The 25,690-nt window shown below is 45.9% G+C and overlaps 1 protein-coding gene across 8 annotated transcripts in view; it reads right to left on the bottom strand.

Annotated features, from left to right (window-relative positions):
- The window catches only part of LOC136379840 (kalirin), a 635,535-nt gene that overhangs the window by 116,083 nt on the left and 493,762 nt on the right, over window positions 1–25,690 (bottom strand). For 7 of the 8 annotated variants that reach the window (XR_010746806.1, XM_066347435.1, XM_066347437.1 and 4 more), the window contains exons 26-32: window positions 18,535–18,604; window positions 16,074–16,163; window positions 11,901–11,993; window positions 6,714–6,825; window positions 4,350–4,540; window positions 3,816–3,917; window positions 2,007–2,149 (exon numbers count right to left, since the gene is read on the bottom strand). Coding sequence is in view for 7 of the 8 variants with exons in the window: in XM_066347435.1 (XP_066203532.1) it covers window positions 2,007–2,149; window positions 3,816–3,917; window positions 4,350–4,540; window positions 6,714–6,825; window positions 11,901–11,993; window positions 16,074–16,163; window positions 18,535–18,604 (801 nt within the window). In the remaining variant the exon portion in view is untranslated. Of the gene's footprint in view, window positions 1–2,006; window positions 2,150–3,815; window positions 3,978–4,349; window positions 4,541–6,713; window positions 6,826–11,900; window positions 11,994–16,073; window positions 16,164–18,534; window positions 18,605–25,690 lie in introns of those variants that run through there. The other variant, XM_066347441.1, reaches the window with a different exon arrangement.

Here is a 25,690-nt window from a genome sequence, read left to right as displayed (position 1 = left end):
CTGCTGCTGCTTATGGAGAAGTTGTGGCATTGGGGGGGAGGGGAGCTTGCTGTCTGAGAATGTTACCACATGGGCAAAACACCCATATACTGAAGCTGTGTCACAGAGTTTCAATGACAACTGAGCATATGTGAACATGTGTGTGCCCATGGGCACACATGTGATACACAGCTATATACACAGTGTCTACTAGTCATAAAAAGTGTTTTCTTTCACCCAGAATATTTCAAAGTCGACTGCTCTCTTACCCCCCCTGTGGGCTTGGAAAATGCCAACTTATTTTAATAACATAAGCCACACATTCGTAGGAAGGAAAACCTGCCATAAAAAGAAATCATGTGATGCATTTCAAAACCAACAATAAAGGATGTTAGCTCCTCTGTTGCTATAGATACCCAGGCCACTGCTCCCCACCACTTGTCCAGGCTTAAGAGCTGGCTGTACTTTCTGCTTCCCACTGTTCTGGCCTGTTGTGGGCGCTTCTGGGCCCCTCCAGAGGAAATCAGTTCCGGGGGAGGTAGGGAGCGCATCCAGGAGAGTGGGCAGTGTTCCCCAAGCCAATCCACTCCCCCGTCCATGCTGTCCCTGTCCCCTTAGCCAGGATGCCAAGCGAAGGGAATGACAGATGGCCTGGCTATTCTCTGCAGAGTATGCAGAGATCTCTCACCGTCTTGTCACAGACGTGACAGAGACAAGGTGGAGGCATTTCCAAGATCTACCCACCCCATGTGCTAGGGATGTTCAAACTCTCCTACTGTAGGAAAAAGAGGCTCTCTCACAGAGTGACCCGAGCCAACCCCCCCGAATAGCCTTCCCACGGTGGTCCTGGACATTCAGCTCCTCACGACCACTTCCTTCCACTCCGTCTCCTTACAAAGGAGGGTCTTTCTGCAGCAGGGTCTGTCCCTAGTGCTTGGGTCTATCTCTCACCTGGACTCTGAACATAGGTCATTGAAACCAAAATAACCCTTCCCCCGGGACAGTCATAACTTTTTCTTCCAGCACAGAGGGGGACGGTGCCCAGGCCACGCAGGCCTGGGGGCTTCTGCCCTGTGGAGGTGGCTCTCTCCAGCTCATCCTACCCTCCTCCTGGCTACCACATCCTTCTGACTGATGCCGCCACTCCACGGGCCCCGCAGTGGCGCTCCGGCCTGCGCGTCCTGGTTGGCACCAAAGGGTCAGATCAATCTTCCAGATTCATTCCACTCGTGAATGGGGAGGAGAGGAGAGCCTGCTACCACCCAGGACCATCACTGCAGCATCTCTGGTTTTTGCTCTTTATGTGTTTTTTTTCCTCCAAAAAAAACTGACATGAAATTTTTTGTATGCTTTCTTTTCAGTGCTCTCCAAAAGAGTCACTGTAGTGACTGTCACATGGAGACTTGAGAAAAAAATATTTAAGAAATCGTTCATTCCCATCTAAGGGAAACTGGGATTCAGAATGGCCCACAGAGATGAAGATATAAAAAAATAAGTCCTCTTCTGCCCAATCACACTGCTTTTCTCAGACGAATGCGGGTGAGGGCTCCGGGGTGTGGCTGCGAGAGCTGCCATGACAACCCCCTCCCCCACCCCCACACACCACAGCCCAGCGCCCTCCGCTGTCTATCAGCCAGGGCGCGCCCTGCCCTCCGCCTGCCCTGCCCAGACAGTCCACTCGTGTGCCCTTTCACTGCCCTCCTGCCCTCCCCCACTCGCTCTTTCACGTGTGAGACATGGCTGTTAGATGGTTCTTGAGGGAATGGACTCATCTTACACCCCCTTTATCTTCTTGTAGCACTTGCAGGGTGTCTGTCAACTAAGAGGCGCACAGTGAAGCCGCTGAATTGAATGGACAGTGACTGGCTGTAAGATGCTTACAGAGGAGATACCTCATCTCAGGTAGGGCAGTGCGGGGCTTCACGGAGAGGGGTACCACGCGCAGCGCACCCCCGTGCGGACGCCGAGGCCCGCCCCTCTCCCGCACCGGAGCCTGTGAGGCAGCGCTGGGGCAAAGACGCCGTTACCTCTTACTATTGTTCCTCTGCTTGGCTGGTGTTTTGGGGAGCTGAATCGGCTCCTTTAACGCTCCTTTCAGGTGAATGATCCTTTCTTGAATCACCTCGCGTATGTTCTTGATCCACTCCTGCTTGGTTTCTATGTTGGAGGCCTGGAGAGCCACAGGGAGGAAGGGTCAGAACCCCGTCCCCTCACCCGCCAAAACAGTTCCGACCCTCCTCTTACTGGCTACGTCCATCATTTTTAAGATGCCGACTGTTCAGGGACTGTACAGTGGCCCCTTGTCTGTCGCGGGAGTCAGATTCCAGAACCCCCTGTGACAGGCAGAAACCCACCAAATAGCGACCTTATACTTATTTTATTATTTATATATATTTTAAGGCTTTATAAATCCTGCCACGCTCTTATAAACCTTTCCCACACTGTTACTAACCTTTCCCACACTCTTATAAACACTTCCTACACTCTTAAACACTTCTACACTCTAGAAAATGCTTATTCTACCGCAAAAAGAATTAAAATAATAAATATATAAAAATACCTATATACTGCAAAATCCCACGATATAGTGAAAAATCCGCGATACAAAATTAGATATATACAATTTAAAAATCCACGATACAGTGAGGCCATGAAAAGTGAACCGCGATATGGCGAGGGGCGATTGTATTTCTCATTTTATACCTAGGACCCTTCAATCCCAGGGACATGCTTCTCCAACTCCTAGAGCAGGGCTATGAGCCCAAGACGCAATGTACACTTGTACGGGGGTGATTTCAAAGTACTTAATATCCTGTAAGGTAGTGACCAAATCTGCTATCTGCCCAGGGGCTGGAGCAGTATCTGGAGGCCCTTTCTGGGATAGGGATTAACACTTCAGCACAGGGAGGAGCCACAAGGGGGCGTTTGAAGGCAGAAGCTAATAACCAATGGGTATGGACAGGCCCAGGACATTCAACACCTAGCAATGGCTACAGGCTGTGCTGACTGAAGGTCAGCCCTCGGTGTTCAGCCTGGTAAACCTAATTGAATGCACTGCTCCCATTCCATGAATCCCAGTAGTCTTTGTGGAACTCCTTTCAGGTAATTCTGTCTCAGGACAAGTAGCAGCTATGCTGGTGGTTCAGTGATGGGCACGTCCTGATGAGCGAATGACTGGCGGAGGCTCCACTGGTGGGTGGCAGGGTCTCTGTCCAGTGAGACGAGCATTACCACAGCACCGACTGTCCCCAGCCCGCGCAGGCTCTGCGGAGCTGAAATGACTCCTCAAGGCCGTCGCCTGGTGAAAGGCCCTTTCTTAACAACCCCCTCAATCAGCAGAGTTCCCATGCTAGCGTGACTTACTAGAGCTTCTAGAATGCACGATCCCAGGGCACAGGGTCCATATCCTACACATAGCTAACCTCCACAGCATTGAGCAGACTACAGCATATGTACAAACTGTTCAGGAAAAAATGATGAATGTGGAGCAAACCAAGGTGCCTTTTGTCAAAGGGTCAACTGCTGTCCTTGACACCTGAAGGGGACACATGGACAGAACATCTTTAAGTGGGCCCTATTGAGGAACCCGGTAGGCCACACTCTGCCTTCCTCACTCTATGCTCATCCACGTGCACGGACTTAGGACACTACTCGTCTTTGAGCTGTGGAGTCTACTTTCATGCCAGGATCTGCTTCTCAATACCCAGGCCATGCTGCCTTCCCAAGACGGGCCCAGGGGCTCTGTGGCATCCCCTGGCCCCAGCGTTTAGGTGTAAGGCGCCCACACCCCTCTCCCCCCAGTCCCGGTCTTGTGCCCAGCCCAGAGCGGTACTTACTTTCAGCACGGTTTTATTGTCTGAGGATGGGGTGCGCCCAGACCACAAGGCGAATTTGCAGGGATCCCCCTCAACGTGCTCGGTCACACCTAGCTCTGAGGTCTGTAGACAGGAAATGCCTGTGAGAGGCGGGGAAGGGGAGGGCAGTGGGGGAGCTTAGGGCTGGGGTGGGAAGGGAAAGGCAACAAAGAGGAGAGGACCGAGGAAGGGGCTTCTGTCAATCACACTTAAATAGACTGGCTATTTTGTTCATCTACCCAGGACGGAAGGACCTACAGGCTGGTGCCTGGGCAGGTAGCAGGGAGGGAACGTGAAGAGGGAGGTGCTAAAAGCAAATAGGAAGAAGAACTGTGAACTCTAAAAACGTGGAAGTGGGAGTTGAGGGGGAGCTTTCCAAATAGGAGGCACTTTCATTTGTCCGGGACGGCTCTGGTGTGGCCAGGGGGAGAGAGGAGCGGAGTGGTCCAGATCCCTTCCTGCCCAAGGCCTCTACGAAAGCAGGGTGTCTTGTCTCACCCCACCTGCCCCACCTACCAGTAGCTTATTCTTGTAAACATATTTCGTGTGTCCCGAAGAGTCTTTGATCTCCTTGCTAAAAACCAAGGAGATCTCAAAGAGGAACAGGTGCCGCTCCCGCCCCTTCCGGATCAGTGACTTCGGATCCCACACTTGAAAGGCATCCTGGAGAATCAGCTCCCCCTGCACGTCCAGGTTCTCGTCGAACCCTGAAAAACACCCGTTTCCACCCTGTGGAGTCTCTGTAGTGCCACGTTCCACGCCCAGCTTGGAGGAAGGCTTCCCAGGTTTGAGCCCTCAATTCCCACAGCGCCTTCTTGCTCGGCGGGTTCCTGAGACGCCTGCACACTTGAGTAGACCGCTCTTCAGAACTGTAATCAGATGCCCCTTCCGGCACCAGCTCTCCCACACGTAACCAGTAGTAGTGGGACTTCCTGCAAAGGTCCTGTGCAACCTCTCCACAGCTCTACTGTCACAGCTCCACTGTCAGTCTCGGACCTCCTGCGAGGGTGAGCCCCACGGAGCCTTCCTCCTCAGCTCTCCACCACCCCTGACTTGGAGCTCAGAGTGGAGCCGAGGACAAACACTGCCTGATGGAGTGCCCTTGACGTCACTTTATTTGTCGTGGTTCTATTTCTTATATTCCATTCCCAGGACTATTTCCTTTGATTGCTCTTGTACAGTATGATGCATAAACCTTCACAAGTTGATATTTATACCACTTGACATCTTTAAGAGAGGTTCTGAAACTTTCCTGTGCATACGCATCACCCAGAGAGCTGGTGAGAACACAGATTCCTGCCCACCCCTCACCCCCCAAGAGAGCGGGATTCAGTGGGTGTGTGGTGAAGCGCATGAATTTGCAGTCCTGACAAGCTCATAGGTGCCGTTACTGCTGCTGCTGGCCCAAAGACCACACTTGGGGCAGGGAGACCCAGACTACAGGTCAGGGAAAGGCTCGGGGAGAAAGGCATGCCCAGGGATGGGAGCAGGTGCAAACAGAAAATGAAAGAGTGGAGAAGTTCTGACAATGCAAGTATCTTCAAATTGCTACTGCTGAGTCTGGAGAAGATAACCAGGGCTCCTCTGCATGTAAAATTAGGGCTTCCTTGCTAAAGTACTGAGATCAGACCAAGTTTTTTAGATGGGGGGGGGTGTGACGGGAGAGAAAGAGCCCATAAGAGAAAAAACAGCCCACAGGTTTACATATTTATGACAAAGTACACTTACCTCCCTCAACACCTGTTTGCTAGCCCCGACTGGGATGAGTCAACTCGTCTAAGAACTTCCACCCCAATATGTCTGCTCTGCCCACCTGTTTTGTGGTGTTAAGAGCACTTTATTGGAATCTCACTCTACCAGGTTTCTGGGTCCCAGGACAAGACACGGTTCCAGCAGACTGAATGTACTTCAGTGAAGTCCAATCAGGTTTACCTGGCTGGACTTCTCTCACCTGCTGGGAACGGCATAAGGGTCGTTGTACACCAGTGTGAATGCACTTAATGCCACTGAACTGTACACTTAAAAATGATTATAATGGTAAAGCTTAGGTTACTACAATTAAAAAAAGAAGCACGGCCCTGGCTGGTTGGCTCAGTGGATAGAGTGTCGGCCAGCAGGCAGACATTCTGGGTTCAATCCCTGGTCAGGGAACACATGAGAGGCGACCAACTACTTTTCTTCCCCTTTCTCTCCCCCTTCTCTCTCTCTTCCCCTCTCTCAGCCAGTGGCTTGATTGGTTTGTCTTGGCCCTGGGCGCTGAGGATGGCATGGTTGATCTGAGCATCAGGTTTAGCTGAGGATAGCTTGGTTGATTCAAGCATAGGCCCCAGATAGGGGTTGCCAGGTGGATCCCGGTCAGGGTGCATGCAGGAGGCTGTCTATCTTCCCTCCTCTCACTTAAATAAATACATTTGAAATAAATAAATAAACAGAGAAAGAAAGAAAGAAAGAAAGAAAGAAAGAAAGAAAGAAAGAAAGAAAGAAAGAAAGAAAAAGGAAGGGTGTGCGGCTGAAGACAGTGTGTGTGCATATTCATGCATGCAGGATTTCTACTTCTGCTGACAAGTGCAATGCAAATGCTTTGCAGACGAACAGGACTGCTGTGGGCCAGGCTGCAGCACATTTGCAGCAGAGATCACGGCCTGTCCTAGACTACCTCGCAGGCAGCAAGCCGTCCACATACCTGAAACGGCTCCGGCCTGGTCCTACCTGGAGGTGTTAGCTGACAGCTCCACTCACTCCGCCAGAGGAACTGTCACACTAGCCATTTCTCCTCTCTTCTGGCCTCGGCTGACTTTATGCCACTTCCCTCCCATGACACAAGCTCTCTGGGCCTAAGAGAGGCTGAGGTTGCCCCGGGGAGGCCGAGAGGACAGCTACCTTCCAGCATGCTGACGTGCATGGCGTCGTTGGCTTTCTTGGGCACACTGAGCATCACCTCCAGGCCATCCTTGAGCTCCCCTTTCCCTTCTTCACAGCAAGTCAACAGTTCCTGGGGAAGAAGTCCAAACACAATTAGAGCCACGTCCCCCAGCTTTCCTCCCCACCCCCACCTAGCCCACCAAGGCGATTTCACACCAGCTTCACGCTCTATAATGGTTCCCTCTGAGCTATAAGGAGAGGGGGGAGAGGGGGGATGGGATTATCTCTAAAGAACTCAACCACAATTTTTCCCCCAGCTCAGCTTCCTCAGCTCAATCTCATCCAAACAACTAACTCAATTCAACCCAACTCCCAAATGGCTGACACTATAAGTCAACAACTAAGCTGTTCTCTGTCAGTTGACTGCCCCGCTGAGAATGGAATACCCTTTGCAAAGCACGTGAACAGAGGTGCAGTACTGTGGATCCTAAAGAGAAGACAAAGGTGTGCAAAGCACGCTCAGCATCGTCACCGTACGCTAGTGGCACCTGTTCTATACCCACATCTACTGCCTGAAGGCTGACTCCCACCACACTGCAAGCAATCTGGGGTCACAGACACGATCAGTTTATAGCATTTCATGTTACAAAAGATTTTTACATCATGTGGCTCAGGAGTTCCTAACCTGGGGCCAAAAGGTGGATTTTGGACTAGTCCTTTCACTGTCAGATGAGGAGACTGTGATTAAGAGGGATAGAGATTTTCCCCAGGGCCCAGAACTCACTGGGGATAATGCAGGGGCTTGAATCCAGGTCTCATAAACAAAAGGGCAGCTGTCAACCCAGCAGGCCAACCCCACCTCCTCCCCGTCCTCCGCCACACAGACTTCGTGGAGCATTCCCTCTCTTTCACTTCCTCACTGGAAACTAGGGCATTAACATCTCCACAAAAGATTTACAGCATCTGGCTGATGGAGAAGATCATTGCCAACTATCTTAGAAATCACAAAGACCATCTGGAATGATTTTGGTCAAGTTAGAAAAATGCTGGCTTTCGTTTTTCTGATCAGGGTTATTGTATCTTGCTCACTTTGACAGTGAGAAGGAAACAGTTAAGCAACAGGTCTGCAATCCATACTCTCTCCTTGAGGGGTGTTTGTGAGGGAGGCATGGGAGGGATGAATGGGGGGGGTACACTTCTAGAAAAGGAAGAAGTTGACCAGACCGTTAATGACAGATTTCTAGCAAATAAGCTAATGATTCTTACTATGGAACACTTTTAGTAGAAATTATCTGGCCTATCTAAGACTTTTTAATGTAAACATACCTGCAGTCTGGGGCTTTATGGGCATGGCTTCCTGGAAAGTATCACATAAGCTATGCAACTATGTAAGTAAAAAGTAAGTACCCTTCAGGGCAGGTGATATGATGCAGCATACAACACATAGAAACCCTGCATGTTAATCGGGGCCACAGCGCATCCTGATGCTGCTGCAATAAAGGACTCAGAGCTGTTGGCAGTCCTGGACTTCTCTCTACTTTACCTCTGCCTTAATAAGCTTATCTGCATCCTTGAAATTCCAGCCATGCACCACCTAACAATGGGGGCATGTTTTGAGAAATGCGTCATCAGGTGATTTCGTCATTGTGCGAACATCATAAGGTATATCTATGGAAACCTAGATGGTATAGATGACCACACCTAGTCTGTATGGCAGAGCCTATTGCTCCTAGGTTACAATCCTGTACAACATATAAAAACGTTGTTGCTATATAAAACAACGTGAGATTAAATCAAGTACAAGAGAAAATGATGCAATCAAGAGAGGTGGTAAACACAAAGTGTGTGAGACTGTTGCTAGTGTAACACAGATACTGTTTCACAGCAAATTTTTTTTAAATTTATACGTAGAAAGAGTACACTCTGAAATAATAAAAGTTAGTGCATACATAAAGCAGTTGTAGTCATTTATCACCATTGTCAAGTGTTATGTATATATGTAACTGCGTGCGCTGAACTTTCAGAGGACTGGGAGCACAGCGGGCTCGTTCACACCAGCCTTGCTACAGCCTGTGAGTGATGTGTTTGCTACGACATTATGATGGCTATAATGTCACTCGGTGATAGAAATTTTTTCGGCTCCATTATAACCTTATGTGATCACTGTCATATTATGTGGTCATTAGGCAGGTAGTACATGACTGTGTTAGCAAAGCTTTACACTTGGTAAGACACCTGATTAGTGAGCATCTGGTAGGAAAACCCAATCCTTTGTGTTGTCCTGGATACATTCCATATGAAGATGGCTGCTTTGAGTGTCCACAGAAGAGGAGAACTGCCCAGAGTATGTTTGAGATGTGACCAGTTCTCGGCTGTCCCTGGTACCAGGCAGTGTAACGACATCATTGTTCAGGAAGTTGCATTTACTTCTGCTACCTGACCTTCTCTGATTCTCCCCACCGCTTACCTAACTCTACCCCTCCCAATCCTTGTTTTCCTACATCTCAAAGGACCTTCCAGGCAGAAATATAAGAGAGAAATAAGGAATATGTTTTAGTTTACAAGGGAAAACACCAATTAGTTTAACCCCCTAAGCAATTGGCAAGTCCGCTAATCAACCAGTGCAGCCAATAAGTTCTACCCAAATCCTGGCTCTCGTTTATGATGAAGAGAAGCCTCCTCATTTAATTTACATTCCAAAAGGACAGCTGCAGCAGGTTTACGTGGAGAATACCGAACCTTCTCACTGGTATACAGCTTTCCTTTCAGGTAACACCAAAAGTGAGGAATCCCAGAGGACACTAATAATTACATATCCATTTATTTGGAATAAAACAGACTTTAATGAGAAAATAAATCCCATATTATTTATTTATAGTAAAAGCTCAGCAAACTATTTTTCTTTTACTTAGCAGGCATCTGAGTGCCCACCAGCACATTTAAAAGAAAAAAAAATCTTGTGGGTGTTTTTTCCCCAATAATTATACCCCTTCTCCACACTCAGATTCCCAATATTTTATCCCCCCACCCCCAGTTACCTGCAGTCATGTCTTCCTAAAACATTCAGCAGAGAATGAAGGCCCAGAGCCCCCCCTCCATCTGCCTGAAGCAAAACACAGGACAGGCCCTCCATTCTCCACTTCCCTCCCTTGTCTGTGTCACAAGAGTAATCCTAGGAACCTCAGCCTCGTGGGCTTCAAAGGGATAGGTGGAAGGCTGTCTTTCTCATAGAGCTGCACTTCACTGGCAGTTTAGATGGGCCAGCTGGTTTCCCTCCTCCCCCAGTTACTGGAGAGGCTGGGGGATACTTACATGAAAAAACCATAAAAGTAAACTTTCAATAATCTTTTGACATAGGAAGATTCACTTAGAAGAGTCAAGCATTATGTGGGACACACAGAGATCTGGGTGAAGGAGAAACTACTGTAAGGAACCCCAGAACTCAGTGCTAACTATCTGATGGTCTAAAGCAAAGAAGGACCCAAAGCTCTTGTGATTTAAAGGTAGAAAGCACACCCATTTTTCAAGAGAAAACTCCCCTCCCCACTCCCACCCACCATGCCCCACACTGAGATTTTATGAGAAATTTGATGAGTCTTTATATAAAAAACTCCAAAACACAAAGAGGATGATATCATCAAAAGCATTTCTGCCAAAACAGCCAAGAGGTCCGGCAGATTATTTCTCACACGAGTCCTCAGTAAAGGCTGTGGGCAGGATGCCACGCTGTGATTCTCTAAGACAGGGGTCCCCAAACTGCGACCCCCTGAGGCCATTTATCCACCCCCGCCGCACTTCCGGAAGGGGCACCTCTTTCATTGGTGGTCAGTGAGAGGAGCATAGTTCCCATTGAAATACTGGTCAGTTTGTTGATTTAAATTTACTTGTTCTTTATTTTAAATATTGTATTTGTTCCCGTTTTGTTTTTTTACTTTAAAATAAGATATGTGCAGTGTGCACTGGGATTTGTTCATAGTTTTTTTTATAGTCCGGCCCTCCAACGGTCTGAGGGACAGTGAACTGGCCCCCTGTGTAAAAAGTTTGGGGACCCCTGCTTTGAGACATTTCCGCAGGGTTGGATGACTTGAGCGACTGGGAGCAGAAGCCCATAGTCTCTTCCTGGAGACAGGAAGGAGGTTTGAAGAAGGAGGCGGAGGGAAAGGGTGTGCATGGCCCTGCCCTGCCCCAGAGACCCAGGGCCAGACTCACTGCTGCCCCCATGCAACCAAACCACAAGTGCGAGGCCAGAAAGTCCCGTTTCTCACACGACTAGAAACCTAGATTTGAAACTAGACTGATTTTCAGGTTTGGTGAAGCTAGAATATGTGAGATTAGGCAAGCACTCTAAACATGAGTTGAATTTCATTGTGTACTACTTATAACATGCCTCTCCTTTGTATCTGAGGAGCAATCAGCAAAATATTCAAACTTAGGGAAAACTCCACTTCTACACCTTAAGAATTAGGATAGACAGGTGCCATATAACTGCCTATAATATCCATTTCCCACGCTTTCTGTGGGGGAACCTCATATTTCTAGACTGTCAGTGTATCCTACTCTAAGAAGAACCAACCGAAATTATTTAGTATGTCACATAATTTTATTATTTGATTTTTAAATAAAAAATTTTGAAGAAAATCCAAATCTCTTGGTTGGCTCCTGGAGAACCTCTAATATATGAGACCCTGCAGACACAAGAGTGTCCTTGTTTTAATATACACTCTTTATTTTCTCTCGGAAACCTCACAGTCCTGACAAACAGAGATTGAGGCAATGGCAACTATTGCCCTGGGCCTTGACTGCCCCTGCAGAGTGGCACTGCCCCTTTAAGACCCTGACCCCTGACCCTCTCAGAAGCAGGGGCCAGCAGGGGGAATCTGCCCGCCCCAGGAGAGGCTCTAAGTACCAGGCAGTGCCTGGGGCGGCCATTGCTAACAGGTGTGCAGTGGTGGGTGGGTGTGAAACTAGTCACAACTGTTTCCACTCCCATTTCTCCTCTTTCCCCCTGTGAAGGCGCATTTGGAAGTTCATGGGACAGGACACGCAATGTGGAGCCCGCGATGCCAGCACAGGCTCATCTCTGAAGCTCTGCTCTAGGCTGTGGGAAGGTCTTCAGATGGAAGCTTTCCCATCCTTGGACAAAGCTGGGACTCCCTGGGTCCGGGCAGTCGGGTGGCAGGGGTGACCCAGAGGGGAGGGGGGTACCTTCAGGAGCAGCTGGTACTTGGTGATCCTCTGGACAGGCTTGATTAGGTAGGAGGAGATGGAGTTGGCCAGACCGTGCCGCTGCTGTATCTCCTGCAGGGTGAAAACCAGCACCGTTAGACAGGGACGTGTGTTCTGGGGGGAGGCAGGCGGGGTAAGGAGAGGAGAGGGGAAGAAAGGGAAGGCAATTATGAGGAACTGTTCTTTGATGGGGAAGGGGAGTTGAAAGAGAAATATGAGAGACTAAGGTGCATATATCAGCAGGATGAAAACAGAGAGATGGAGAAAGGAGAGAAGCTTCAGGGTGAGAAAGCAGATTTGTGAAACAGAAATGGAAGTTAAGAGGAAAGTTGAAGGTAGAAAAAGAAAGTGACAAGGTGACCAATGGACAGAAGGGGAAAGGGGGAGTGAAGAAGTAGAAGTGGAGGGAAGTAAACCCGGAACGGAAGAAATGAAAGGGGTAGCAAGGGAGGACGGGAACGAAGGGAAGGCAGAGAAGAGAGTGAGGCTCTGCTCTCCGCTCTGACGGCTCCCGAGTCTGTATCGCCGGCAGTCTCTTCAAATGTGACACATCCTAACTTAGCATCACCCCTTAGAACTCTTTCATTGTGAGCAGTGGTACCTCCCTCATTCTTCAGGTCTGTCGATGTGGAAACCCTGAGTCATTTCCAGTTGCTTTCCTTCTGCTATCCTCAAGAACTGGGGGAGTCACATCTTTCCTGTCCGGCTCGCCCACACTGCCCACATCATTCACGCCCAGCCACGACCAGGGTCTCCAGCTGCTGTCTGTGCCTCCAGTCTCATTTTGGCCCACTCTCTATCCTACCTTCAAAACAACCTTCCAGGCCCTGGTCAGTTTGCTCATTTGGTTAGAGATCATCTTGATACTCCAAGGTTGCTGGTTTGATCCCCAGTCAGGGCGCATACAAGAGTCAACCAAGGAATGCATAACTAAGTGGAACAACAAAGCAGTGTGTCTCCCTTCCTCTCTCTTCCTCTCTCTCCACCCTTCCTCTCTTTCTAAACTCAATTAAAAATATATATAAATAAAACGATCTTGCATTACCTAAGGTCAGGTGTTAGGAAAGTTAGAGAAGGGTGAATTTTAGTCCCTCCCCTCAAGAACCATATATTCTAGCTAGCTAAATACACACATTAACAGAGAGCAACAAAGGGTGACAGGAAGTACTTCCATTGCTTTCAGCCAGGAAGACTCCAGGAGTCACCGGGGCCAGGAGTGGGTTTATGGAGGGAAAGCCCGCAGCTGGGGCTCAGAGGATAGGCAGGGTGGGGAAGTGGGAAGGGAGAGGAAGGGCGCTCTACACAGGCAGCAAAATGCACATACAGCAAAATGGCCTATAAAGCAAAATGCACAGGAGAAAATCACTGTGGTTTAGATGATAACAAAGACGATGCCCGAATGGTACAGAGGATGCACACCTAGATGCTAGAAAAAGTGAAAAATACAGTTAGGTCAGCATCTCACATCTGGATAGGAAATTCGGGGTCCTGTGAATGTGTGAGCTGAGTCTTTCCAGGACTTCCATTCTCTGGGTTCTCTTTATGATAATGGGGGATCTGCCTTTACTAAGGGTTTATCTCTTTTATAGAACGAGGGCCTAACGCAGATGGTTCCTAAGTGTAAAACTTGGGGAAACCCTTCTGATGAATTGGAAAAATGTGGTAAAAATCGTGCTTTCTGGAAATCTTGGGAACAATGAGGAGAGTTAACTGCTCTCCTGCTCTACCAAGTCAAGAGCTGGGGACTCCTGCTAGACTGGAGTTGTGGCTTCCATTGGCCTTCTCAACTAGCATAGAGGCTATTGAGGACAGGGTGCAAAATTTGTGGACTACCTGGCTCATCAGTCAAAATCCAGAAATTGGTTGGAAACAGGGATATGAAGAATGTAGGACTAAGAGGAAATACAGTTTAAAACCAGACACCATGATATGTACAAAATGAACCCGGAAAACCATTAGTCAACCTCAAGGGGCTCTCAGTTGGGGGGGAGGTATGAGGAATAGAAAGGTACCTTGTCAACCTGCCAAAAGGCAAGTTGTTACAGATGCTATAAGAGAGATATAAAATATAATGTATGCATACAGAAAGGGAAGGATTCATGCAGAAAGCAACATTTGACCTTTAAAGTAAAAAATGAATTCTGAAGAGTGACTCTTTGTGCGCACCCATGCGTGCATGCGCAGAGGGGTCACAATTCCTTTCGGGCAGAGAGAACAGTGGGAGCAAAGATGAGAACAGAACCAACCAAGGCCTGCTCAGAGCACAAGGCACGTATGGTCAGGAACATGCAAAGTGGAGGACAGGACACAGTGCATTTAAAACTTCAAAAAGACCCTTCTGGCTACTGCTGACGAAGTCAACCAGAAAGGTCTTAAAGGAAACATATTCTCATATTAAGCAAAGGTAATGGCATAAAGCACTCTATAAACTCTGATAACAAGTTAGGAAAGCACTTTACTTGGGTTTTCTGTTTAGTTAAGTCTAACCTCAGAAATTCCAGTTTGGGACCTTTAGAGCCTTTCTATAATAATGCTCCATTAAAAATATCGTGTGTTTTTCTTGTCTGGCTTTCTCCCATTCAAGTGTCATTGCCTCACTGAGCAGTAAGATCCCCGTCGAATCTTTCTGTTACGGCAGTGTCAGGCTAGAAGGATGCTCAGAGAAGATTTATCTGGTAAACTTGAGTATGGGAACTAAAATCAAATGTCTGTGTTCCCCAGGGGACCCAGCACACTATCTTGCATACAGTACACACTGAAACATTTATGGAAGGAATAAAAGCAGGTAGGCAGAAAGGTAGACTGATAGATGTTTCTGAATTTCAAGTTTTTGTCACTTCTGACAAGACTACCAGATTGGCCACCGTTGCTACAGTCTGTCACTCACTGAACTTCCTTTTTCCCCTCATTTCGTCCCTCACCTTTGTTCTTCCCTGGTATCCTGCAGTGACCCATTTGACTCTGTTCACGTTAGGTCGCTCTCTGGGGTCCAGGACCACACAGACTTCATCGCTGTTCATCTCATTTGAAACGGAAGGATCTGACGAGGCCTGTCAGCACTGACCCTCCTCCTGGCTTCCTTCCTGCACAGGCGCTCACCCCTCGCCGTGCATCAGCTCTCCCTGGAAACTTCTAAAGCTCTCAATGTCCAGCCCAAACCTGGGCCAAGCATAACAGACTCTCAGAGGTGGGACCCAGAATCAGTATTTTTTTTTAGTGAGAGAGAAAAAGAGGGGGACAGATAGGGACAGACAGAAAGAAAGGAAGAGCAATGAGAAGAATCAACTCATAGTTGCTGCTCCTTAGTTGTTCAGTGATTGCCTTCTCATATATGCCTTGACCGGGTGCTCTAGATGAGCCAGTGACCTTGAGCTCAAGCCAGTGACCTTGGGCTCAAGCCAGAGATCACGGGGCCATGTCCATGATCCCACACTCAAGCCAGCGACCTCGTGCTCAAGCTGGTGATACTGCACTCTAGCCAGATAAGCCTGCACTCAAGCCAGTGAACTTGAGGTTCTGAACCTGGGTCCCCAGTATCCCAGGCCAATGCTCTATCCCTGTGCCACCGCCTGGTCATGCCAGAATCAGTATTTTTCAAAGCTCCCAGGTGATTCCAGCGTGTAGCCAAAGTTGAAGCGATTTCAGGAGAGCAGTGATTCTCAAACTTGTGTGGGCATCAGAGTCACCTGAGGGGCTCCTTACAGCTCAGACTGCTAGGCTGCTGCCTGGGAGACTCTGATTCGACAGGTCCGGAGGGGAGTCCACATGCTCCTAACAGTTCTCAGGGGACGGCGCTATGGCTGGTCTGCGGCCACACTCTGAGAAGCCATACGTGGGAGGGAGCTGAAGATAGGCAGGAGCGAACCATCTCAACGCCCGCAGCACTGCCAGCTCCTCTGCATATGAGATCTATGGCTAGCTGGCTTGGGGTAGAGGCATGGGGGCTAACACGCCTTGTTCAAAATCACGGCTCTTAAGATGGGATGGAGTAAAACAATGGACACACACTGCTTTTGTATCCATGAGAGAGAGGTCTGGGATGGCCAGGAAAGGAAAGTGAAGAGCAAAGGACAGCAGTCACCCACTGTCCCAAAGTAGTGAAGTCTCTCCACCACTGCTTCAATGGCTCAAGAATAAAAAATCACAGCTTACATCAAAGAAAGTGCCTGCGTGCTCCAGGATCAGCTGGTTGGAATCAGGCTTGTTTTTACAGTAGGTGACATACATCTGAAATTTGTCTGCCTACAAAAGAACAAAGACAATAACAGATAAGTACCCATTAGTAGTGCCCGTCTGTCGACTGTGCCCACGGGGCCCAGCAGAGCTGTGCAGTCACCCCCTCAGAGTCGGTGTGCCACCAGCTGCGGCAGATGTTCTGGGCTTATCTGGCCCATGCTCCCAGGCGAAATTCGGGATGCTCTTCTCCTAACAGCAGGAGAAAGCTCACTAAAAGTAAGCTCATTTTAATACTAGTCTGTGCTAGAAAGAATTAGCAAAGCCAATTCACATATCATAATGTATTCTGAAGTTGGACAGATATTTTTTAGAGAGCATCTCCTATTTTGGATTACCTACAACTGTGTTCACCATTTTGAAACATGACAGCATTTGCTCTGAAAGCAAAAATCAAAACATGAAAATGCAGTACAATCTCAGAGCTAGATCAGCTTTGCTCCCAGTGTCTCCGCTGCGTAGCTTGTAGGGTGTGCCAAGTGACTATGCTGTCATCCTCACAACTACTCAGAAGCAATGAGCACTGATGGAGGGAAAGGAAAGCAGGTGACCCAAAGGGGCAGGGTCTGCATAATGAGTCCTAACCGGATTGTTACTTGCTGAAAATTCATTTCTTATTTCTCTCAGGACCCTCTGGGTTATGCTACACTATCCTTTCCCCTGTGTATGTATTTTAGCCACCAAGTACTTTTCCCATTTGTGGAATGCTGCCATTATGGTGTCTATTAGAGATGTGGGATGTCCTCTCCTGAGAAAGTAGGCTCGATATGCCCCCGTGTTATACATGCAGCCTGTTTCATTTATGCCAGCACTAAGTGCTTTATATGTATTAACTCCTTTGATCCTCATGAGAACCTTATGTCGTGAGTCCCTTTATTACCATCCCCACTTCACAGACGTGAAAATGGTCAAAAAGTGGTAGAGCTCAGGGAAGCTGACTTCAGGTTTCTTGGTCATATCCTTTCAGTATGTTACAAATAACTTGGTCTGCCTTTCCTCCTGCACGACACTCACCAGTTAGGATTATAAGACTTAAAGTCACCTTGGGATCATTCTTAGCAACATGTGCATATTTTATGCAATCACTAAAGGTTTTCTAAAATCAATTTTTGGGTTTACACATTACTTATGAGACACTTATCATCCCTAAAAGATGTCGCTAAATAGTACTTATGGTTGATTGTAAGAGAAATCCACAAATTGTATGTAACAAGATTGTAAAAATCCCTTCACTTAACGGTCAATCTTTTTTCTCTCCGTTGGCAATACAAGTTAAGTTGTTTATCAGCATTAATGTGAAATGTACACGGGCTCATATATTTACAGGTAGAAAGTGTATTAGCACAAAATAAGTTAGCAGTCTGAGACCTCCTTAACACACAAGAGAATGCCAGGAAGCAAATATGAAGGTTTCATGAAAAGACAGCAACTCAGGTCTTGAACTGTGGAACTGACTGTGATATTAGATGTCAGTGGACTTAGTCAATCTCCCAGATCATCTGAAATGTTTCCCTCTGTAAAATATAAAACACAACCATAGCGCTGCCTATTCCAGAAGGCTGCTGAGAGTATTAACTTTGGAATCGTGAAGATATTTTGAAAAGTAATTCACCTATTTCCAGCAGAAGTTATAATCAGAAAATAATTATTATATATTAGAACTCCTGACCCCAGGGAAGGATTTCCATGTGTAGTTGCTTCAGTGTCCTCATGACCTACTCTGGGGACCTTTGTGCTCACATCAGGAACTTTAGCTCAGAGTAATGTGACTCAGAGATACTAATGGAGGCTAATGTTTCATTTACATAATTAGAACCTGGTACATTCAGCCCATTTACTTGGCCCATGACAATTGCACCTAGAAACATTCATCTTGTAGGTCAGAATTGGGATGGTACTCAAAGAGTATGTCCTCTCTATTAAGAAAGAAAACATAACCAATGGTTTGGTGGTTTGAGGTATTCCTAAAATCCTAATCCCCTAATCCTCATCCAGTTAAAAAATAAAAAACCCAAAAAACTAACAACAACAAAAACAACCCCCCCTCCAAAATAGTGGATGTAGCTAGAGTGTTTCTCTATCAAGGGCGGTGGTCTTGTTCTAATCTCCTGATATCTGAATTTTAGAAAGTGCTTAGAAAGCTTCACACGGCTCTCGGACACAATGGCTAAGGCCTCCCCCAAAGGAGGGCCCTGATCCTCAGGGAGGGTTGGCTCTTCCCAGATCCACTCCTGGCCCTTTCCTACAGTCCCTGGTCTTATGTTAGAATGTCAGTGGCACCAATTCTCAGGTCAGGCACCGGTCACTGATGCCATCTGGAACCATCTACATTCCTGAAAAGCGTGGGGCAATGGGAGAAAGAGGATTTTGGGTCAGTTACCCAGGTAACAAAGCAGTGTCCCACATCCTCAGGCAGCTGCTCGTACTTCTCCAGCTCTTTGAGGAAGATGCTGCAAGGGGAGAGAAAGGCTGAGTCAGACACCTCTGTACTGCAGGCCCCGCCCCCAGAGGGTTATGCTGGGACCAACACCACCTTGTGAACCAACCCTCCGTTATTTACAGTGGCTTCTCCAGTAAGTGATAACGTGGGAGAGAGCAGTTTCAAATATGTTGGAACAAATTTCATTAAAAGGTATATTAATTGATTAATTAGTGTTACTTAAAATAATATAGTTTCCCTTCAGGGTTTATACTTCTCAGGCTGAAAATAATGAAAAAGACTTGTTTGGGACCTTGTATTTTAACAGCAACTACAAACCCATGTAATCTGAATACATTATAACATTTTAAAAGTATATATCAAAAAGGACAAATTAGGCCCTGGCCGTTTGGCTCAGCGCTGGAGCGTCGGCCTGGCGTGCGGGGGACCCGGGTTCGATTCCCGGCCAGGGCACATAGGAGAGGCGCCCATTTGCTTCTCCGCCCCCCCTCCTTCCTCTCTGTCTCTCTCTTCCCATCCCGCAGCCGAGGCTCCATTGGAGCGGGGATGGCCCGGGCGCTGGGGATGGCTCCTTGGCCTCTGCCCTAGGCACTAGAGTGGCTCTGGTCGCAGCAGAGCGACCCCTTGGAGGGACAGAGCTTCGCCCCTGGTGGGCGTGTCGGGTGGATCCCGGTCGGGCGCATGCGGGAGTCTGTCTGACTGTCTCTCCCGGTTTCCAGCTTCGGAAAAATACAGAAAAAAAAAAAAAAAGGGACAAATTAGGCCCTGGCCGGTTGGCTCAGTGGCAGAGTGTCGGCCTGGCGTGCAGAAGTCCCGAGTTCGATTCCTGGCCAGGGCACACAGGAGAAGCACCCAACTGCTTCTCCACTCCTCCCCCTCTCCTTCCTCTCTGTCTCTCTCTTCCCCTCCCGCAGCCGAGGCTCCATTGGAGCAAAGATGGCCCCGGGCGCTGGGGATGGCTCCTTGGCCTCTGCCCCAGGCGCTAGAGTGGCTCTGGTCGCAACAGAGCAACGCCCCGTAGGGCAGAGCATCGCCCCCTGGTGGGCGTGCCGGGTGGATCCCGGTTGGGCGCATGCGGGAGTCTGTCTGTCTCCCCGTTTCCAGCTTCAGAAAAATACCAAAAAAAAAAAAAAAAAAAAAAGGACAAATTAATATCATCTACAATCCCAAGAATAAAGTAGAGATTTGTTTTATTCTACACAACTTCTTTCTAATTCTTGGCCTTCTTCATCCACCATAGCTTGTGTGTGCTAAAAACTATTTTACGTTTCCTAAAACAGACATCCTTAGGGAAAAAACATTTAATGTAGAAAAAGTTACAATACATTTCAAAGTTGAATTGAATTACATCTGAATTATCTGCCATTGTAGATATCTGCCATGGCTCCTTTCTGTGTTAATAAATAATAATGAGTTGACTATACCAACTTCAAAATAATATATTAAACAATTCATTTGAGCTCAGGGAATATAAGTTCTAATAAGCCAGCCTCACTGGAATAGAATTAGCTTTTTAAAAATCACACTGGGTTTTCCAAATAAATAATTATGAGGCTGTGGTGAAACATACTGATGGAAATGAATGATGGTGTAATCTTCACAAAGGACAACTTGACAATTACTATCAAAATTTTGTCCTTGCAATTTTAATCCTGGGAAATTTCCTACAGTTGTATCACATGTTGTAAGGTGATGTAGATACGTGAGCATGCCCTGTGGCACTGTTTGTAATAGCAAAAGGTGGTCTGTAGATGGCAAAGTAAACTATGGTACACCCACCGAGCTGAGTATCACCTGGCTATGAGAAATGACAAAGCTTTCTGTTTTCAAATGGAAGAGTTCCAGGGCAGGCTACGAAGTGAAAAGAGAGAGGTACGGAAGAATGTGTATAATATGCTGCCTTTTGTCTAAGTAGAAAATACAGATTATTTCCAACCCAAGAAACTGATGGTCAAAGGGTACAATTTCAGTTATGTGATGTCAGTTCTGGAGATCTATTAGATAGCATAGTACCTGTAGCTAACAATACCATATTGTATACTTTAAATTTGCTAAGATATAGATCTTATGTTAAATGATCTTGCCAATAATAACAATAACAAGAGAAAGCTTTGGGAGGTGATGGATATGTCTGTTGCCTTGATGGTGGTGATGGTTTCACAGGTGTATACTTATCACCAAATTCTTCAACTTGCACTTGAATAAAATGGTTTAAAGAAAAATATTTTTGCCATAGGAAATCAGGTTAAGAAATAGGGTGATATAGTGGGTAGGGCTTTTCCTTTTTTTTAAAAAATTTAGATAATTAAATTTAACAGGGTGAAACTGATCAACAAGAGTACATAGATTTCAGGTCAACATCTTCACATCATTTGAACAATCGACTATGCTGTATACCCATTGCCCAAAGTCAAATAACTTTTCAATCTATACTTTAATTTTGATTTTTAAAATTAATTAAAATATTAAATAAAATTATATAAAGCAGTTCTGAATTGTTCTGCGACTTACCTCTACCATTGGAAACTTTTTATTAATTTTATTTATTCTACCTGGCTCCTATTGCCTAAGCATTCTAGTAGTATCTTATAATTACAATTGGATACGGGTTCTATGCGTGTTCCTCTTATCTCTCTTCAATGACACAGAAGGATGTTGGTTTTGGTCTATAAAAATATGTGTAATTTAAAAATATTTGTCAAGTCATATTTGGAAAGCCAAAATACTAATAATGATTGGTGGGATCATAGATGATATTTCTATTTATCTGCAATTTAAATTTTCTACAACAAATTGGTATTTAGTAAGAAAAAAATCACTTAAAAATTTTGGGGTCTCCTAGCAGTACCCATTTGATGACAATCATCTTTCCCCTAATATGTGAATGTTAGAGTATCCTGACCTGAATCACAGCAAAGTAGTAATTGTAATGCAATGTGAGCTTTCAAAATGCTAATACGCAGAGCTCAAAAATCAATAACCCCGAAAAGTTTCCAAAAATCATATTTACTACTACTTTTAGAAAAATTGTGGGTGACACATGTATATTTAATACAACTTCCCAAAGAGAAATAGGAAAAAATACTATGTAATGCTATGGTTGAGGATTAAATCTTTTTTTAAGACCAAAAAGGAAATATCCTTTTTTGTTGCAAAGAGAAGCAATCTGGCCCATTACTCTATCTACAATGTTAATTCTGGAAATTTTCATAACATAACAATATGTTAATATATTAATATAATGTTAATCTATTTTTTCCCTTAAGGGAGTAGTGGGGAGGCAGAGAAACAGACTTCTGCATGTGCCCAGACCAGGATCCACCCAGCAAGCCCCTTGTGGGGCGATGGTCTGCCAACCTAGGGCTGTTGCTCCGTTGCTCAGCAACCAAGTTGTATTAGTGCTTGAGGTAAGGCTGTAGAGCCATCCTCAGCACCTGGGGCCAACTTGCTCCAACCGAGCCATGGCTGTGGGAGGAGAGGAGAGAGAGAGAGAGAGAGAGAGAGAGAAGGAAGAAGGGGAGGGATGGAGAGGTAGATAGTTTCTTTTCCTCTATGCCCTGACTGGGAATCGAACCAAGGACATCCACATGCTGGGCCAATGCTCTACCACTGTGCCAACCGGCCAGGGCCTTAATCTATTTTTAATATATATTCTTTATTCCTAGAACTGAATTCTAAAAGACTTTTATTATGTGACTCTTTTCCATGAGAAACATTAAATAACATAATTATAATATCTTCACAAGTCATTTTTCAGAAGGTATCGAGAGGTTCTTCACATGGTCATTTCTTGTGTTGGCCTTTGATATAAATCTCAGTGAAGACAATCACTGGGGGTGGGGACTGCAATGGCTGGGCAAGTGGGGGAAGGAAATCAGATCTATTCTAGAATGAGGTCAGTGACAGAAAATGAAGTGCTTTAGAGAAAGGCAAACAGAGGAGGAAGAGAGAACTTGGAAGAAGAGAGAGAGAGGAGAAAGAGAAGAATCTGGAGAAATGCTTTCGGGAAACTTCCACTTCCCCCTTCTCAGGATCTCACTGTGGTTCCCTACACTCTACCCTCATGGTATGCTGGCCTTTCTCCCGTGAGGGTGAGCAATTAAATGGTAAGACCACCTGGATGATGGCATTCCACATACAACATAATATTACATTTTTGTTGAATTCTTATTTTTTATAATTTTTAATTTTATTTTTTGTAAGTCATAGATGTATATGATTTAAAAAATCCTGTCTTCCTGGCCCCTCCTCAGAAGCAACTGCAGTTACTAATTTAAGGTGTAGTCTATGAATTGAATGGGTTTCATTTTGGCTCTCATTTTTTTTTTAAGAGAGAGAGACAGACAGGAAGGGAGAGAGATGAGAAGCATCAGCTCATAGTTGCAGCCTTAGTTGTTCACTGATTGCTTTCTCATATGTGCCGTGACCGGGGGGGCTCCAGCTGAGCCAGTGACCCCTTGCTCAAGTCACTGACCTTGGGCTCAAGCAAGCAACCTTGGGCTTCAAGCCAGCGACCCCTGCGCTCAAGCCAGTAACCATAGGATCATGTCTATGATCCTACACTCAAGCTGGAGACCCCACTCTCAAGCTGATGAGCTCATGCTCAAGCCACTGACCTTGGGGTCTCGAACCTGGGTCTTCAGCATCCCAGGCCGATTCTCTATGCACTGCGCCACCGCCTGATCAGCCTGGCTCTCATTTTGTTGTTAGTATTTTTTCTATTTTAAAAATATTTATTGAGGTGACAGTAGTTAATAAGATTATATAACTTTCAAGTGTACGATTCTATAATATATCATCTATATATATTTTTGTTTAGAAGTTACGAAAATACTCATAATAAACTCAGAGAGAGTTTTCCTCTTTCCCTGACTTATGACCCAACGTCAGTAGCCTGGTCACTGAAACAAACAGTGGTAATTATAACCACAGAATTAAAAATTGATCTAGATGTTGAAAACAGTGCTAGCAATTTTATTAAAAATCCTGGTAATTTAAATAGAGCAATGTGCTGACTTTATGTGATAGCAGCTGTCAAAAACCTGTGGGAGGATGCTCACTTTGAAAATCCTCAAAAATAAAAGAATTAAAAATAAATTAAATGCATAGAGCATTATTTCTACAATTAATGCCTTTCTGGAAAATGAAGGTTTTAACAGCAGCCGCCGCTCGTCCCCCATCACTGATCCCATGTCTTACTTTCCTCTTCTCCCACAACTAAGCGCAAGTTAAAGAACCGGAGTTCACACTTAGCACAGTTGTAAGGGAGGCTCTGAAACCTTCATTTTCTCATCTTTCAATAACACCCTGGTGGAGTTGCTGTGAAAATTTAATAAATCTACGTGGGTAAAGAACCCAACCCAGTACCTGGCATACAGTAGGCACTGGACAAACATTAGTTCTTCAGGATCAGTGTTTCCCAGTCTTAATAAAACCACACTCGCCTTGATACACCTACATATCTCATACTCTCCCCCACTCACAGAGGCATATTTAGGGAGCTCTCCCTACTAAGCCTCTGTTACAGAATCTATAGTAGATGCCTTCCCCTAAACCATATCTTGGAAAAATCTTGATTGGGTATTAATGCAAAAATTGGATTCCAAAGTCACATATCATTTACATTTGGGAAATGCTGGGTAAGCAGATTTCTTTACTGCAGGACTTCCAAAGTCCTGTAATACAATCAGGTACACTCGACCTCTGAAGTGATGTAGTGTGCAGCGCTACATTGTGAGTGGAATGCTTTTGGAGGGAGTGTCAGACTTTCTCTTAAGGAACACTCTTGGAAAACCTCATCTGTGGTGCCCACACCTGGCTGTGCACTGCCACCTGGGGGCAGGATCCAAGTATCTGCCTCGTTTAGCAAAGCACCCTTGGTAATTCTAATGCCTCTGGTCCATAGACCAGCATTTGAAGGTGACTTGAATTCCAGTGTGCTTCCGGTTGGCAGATACTACATTGACTTTATATGACTGAATTTTTAAATAAAAAAGTTAAGAATTAAAAAAAGTATCTGGTACCGGGCATATGAATTCACAACTTGGAGTGAGATATTCACTACAATCTGAAGGTAATTGTTGAAGGCAAGTGGCAATATTAAACTCTATTTTGCTTTTTTTAATTTTAAGCTTCTGAAGATGACAGATTATGGAAGTCTGATCAATATCATTCCACCTACTTCAAATAGACATGATAAACGTAAATTAAAGCACAGGAGGTCAGAACTCTCTTCATAAAGGATGGGATATTCTACTTTGTCTGTTTTATGGCAACACTGTGGTCCTCACCACTTAAATTATTATGTGTTATAAATTGTTTGAGAATGAACAAAGCAAGCAGTTTAAGCGTTTGGGTGTGAATGTCTGCGGTTCTTTCAGAAATGAATAAAACCTTTCAAGAAATGTCAAGATCTAAGCTATGTCATTACTACAATGCAATACATTATGCAGTTGCTTCATGAGGAAAATACTCCCTTCTGGCTTTGTACAGAATCCCGGAAGATTACATTTCTAACCCTTATTGATGGAAAATTTTCTGAGGTTTATTATTAAGTACTATGGTAACAGCACCATTTCAAAGGTGCCCTGAGTCATTTTGATTTTGTTCTCTCCAAAGATAAATTTGGCCCATAGTCTCAGTACTTCTGGAGAAGCGTACCTGTGTCTGAGAACTCTTAACGTGGCCCAGCCAACAGACCCTTACATCAAGGGTGCAGCCTACATTGAAAGGGGGAGATCTGCACAAAGGTATTCGCTGACCTTGGGTTGGCGTATGTGCACACACGTGTGTATGCGCATGCTCTTGCGCATGTGCACTTGTTAGAATACTAGAGACTGAGCAGGGGAATAAAGGCGGGGCTGTGGCCAGGGGTAAAGAAGAACAATGAGGACGATGCAGGAAGCTGGAGGTAGAGTGGGGGAAATGCAGCAGGCTCATTTATTTGCAGGAAGTCCAGGACGTTTCCTCCTTATCATAGCAGGGCTGGCTTACTGCTTTCATACAAGTAGAAGTAGAGATCGTTTCTTTAAAAAAAAACCCTTGGTGACCAGACACATTCAGAGCCTAGCCTACAAGAGGCTCTAGATTGCAGGGG

The sequence above is a fragment of the Saccopteryx leptura genome, chromosome 8 (assembly GCF_036850995.1).
Source record: "Saccopteryx leptura isolate mSacLep1 chromosome 8, mSacLep1_pri_phased_curated, whole genome shotgun sequence".
In the NCBI taxonomy this organism is placed as follows: domain Eukaryota; kingdom Metazoa; phylum Chordata; class Mammalia; order Chiroptera; family Emballonuridae; genus Saccopteryx; species Saccopteryx leptura.
The sequence above is the reverse complement of the archived record's forward strand: the minus strand, read 5'-3'. Positions and strand labels throughout refer to the sequence as shown.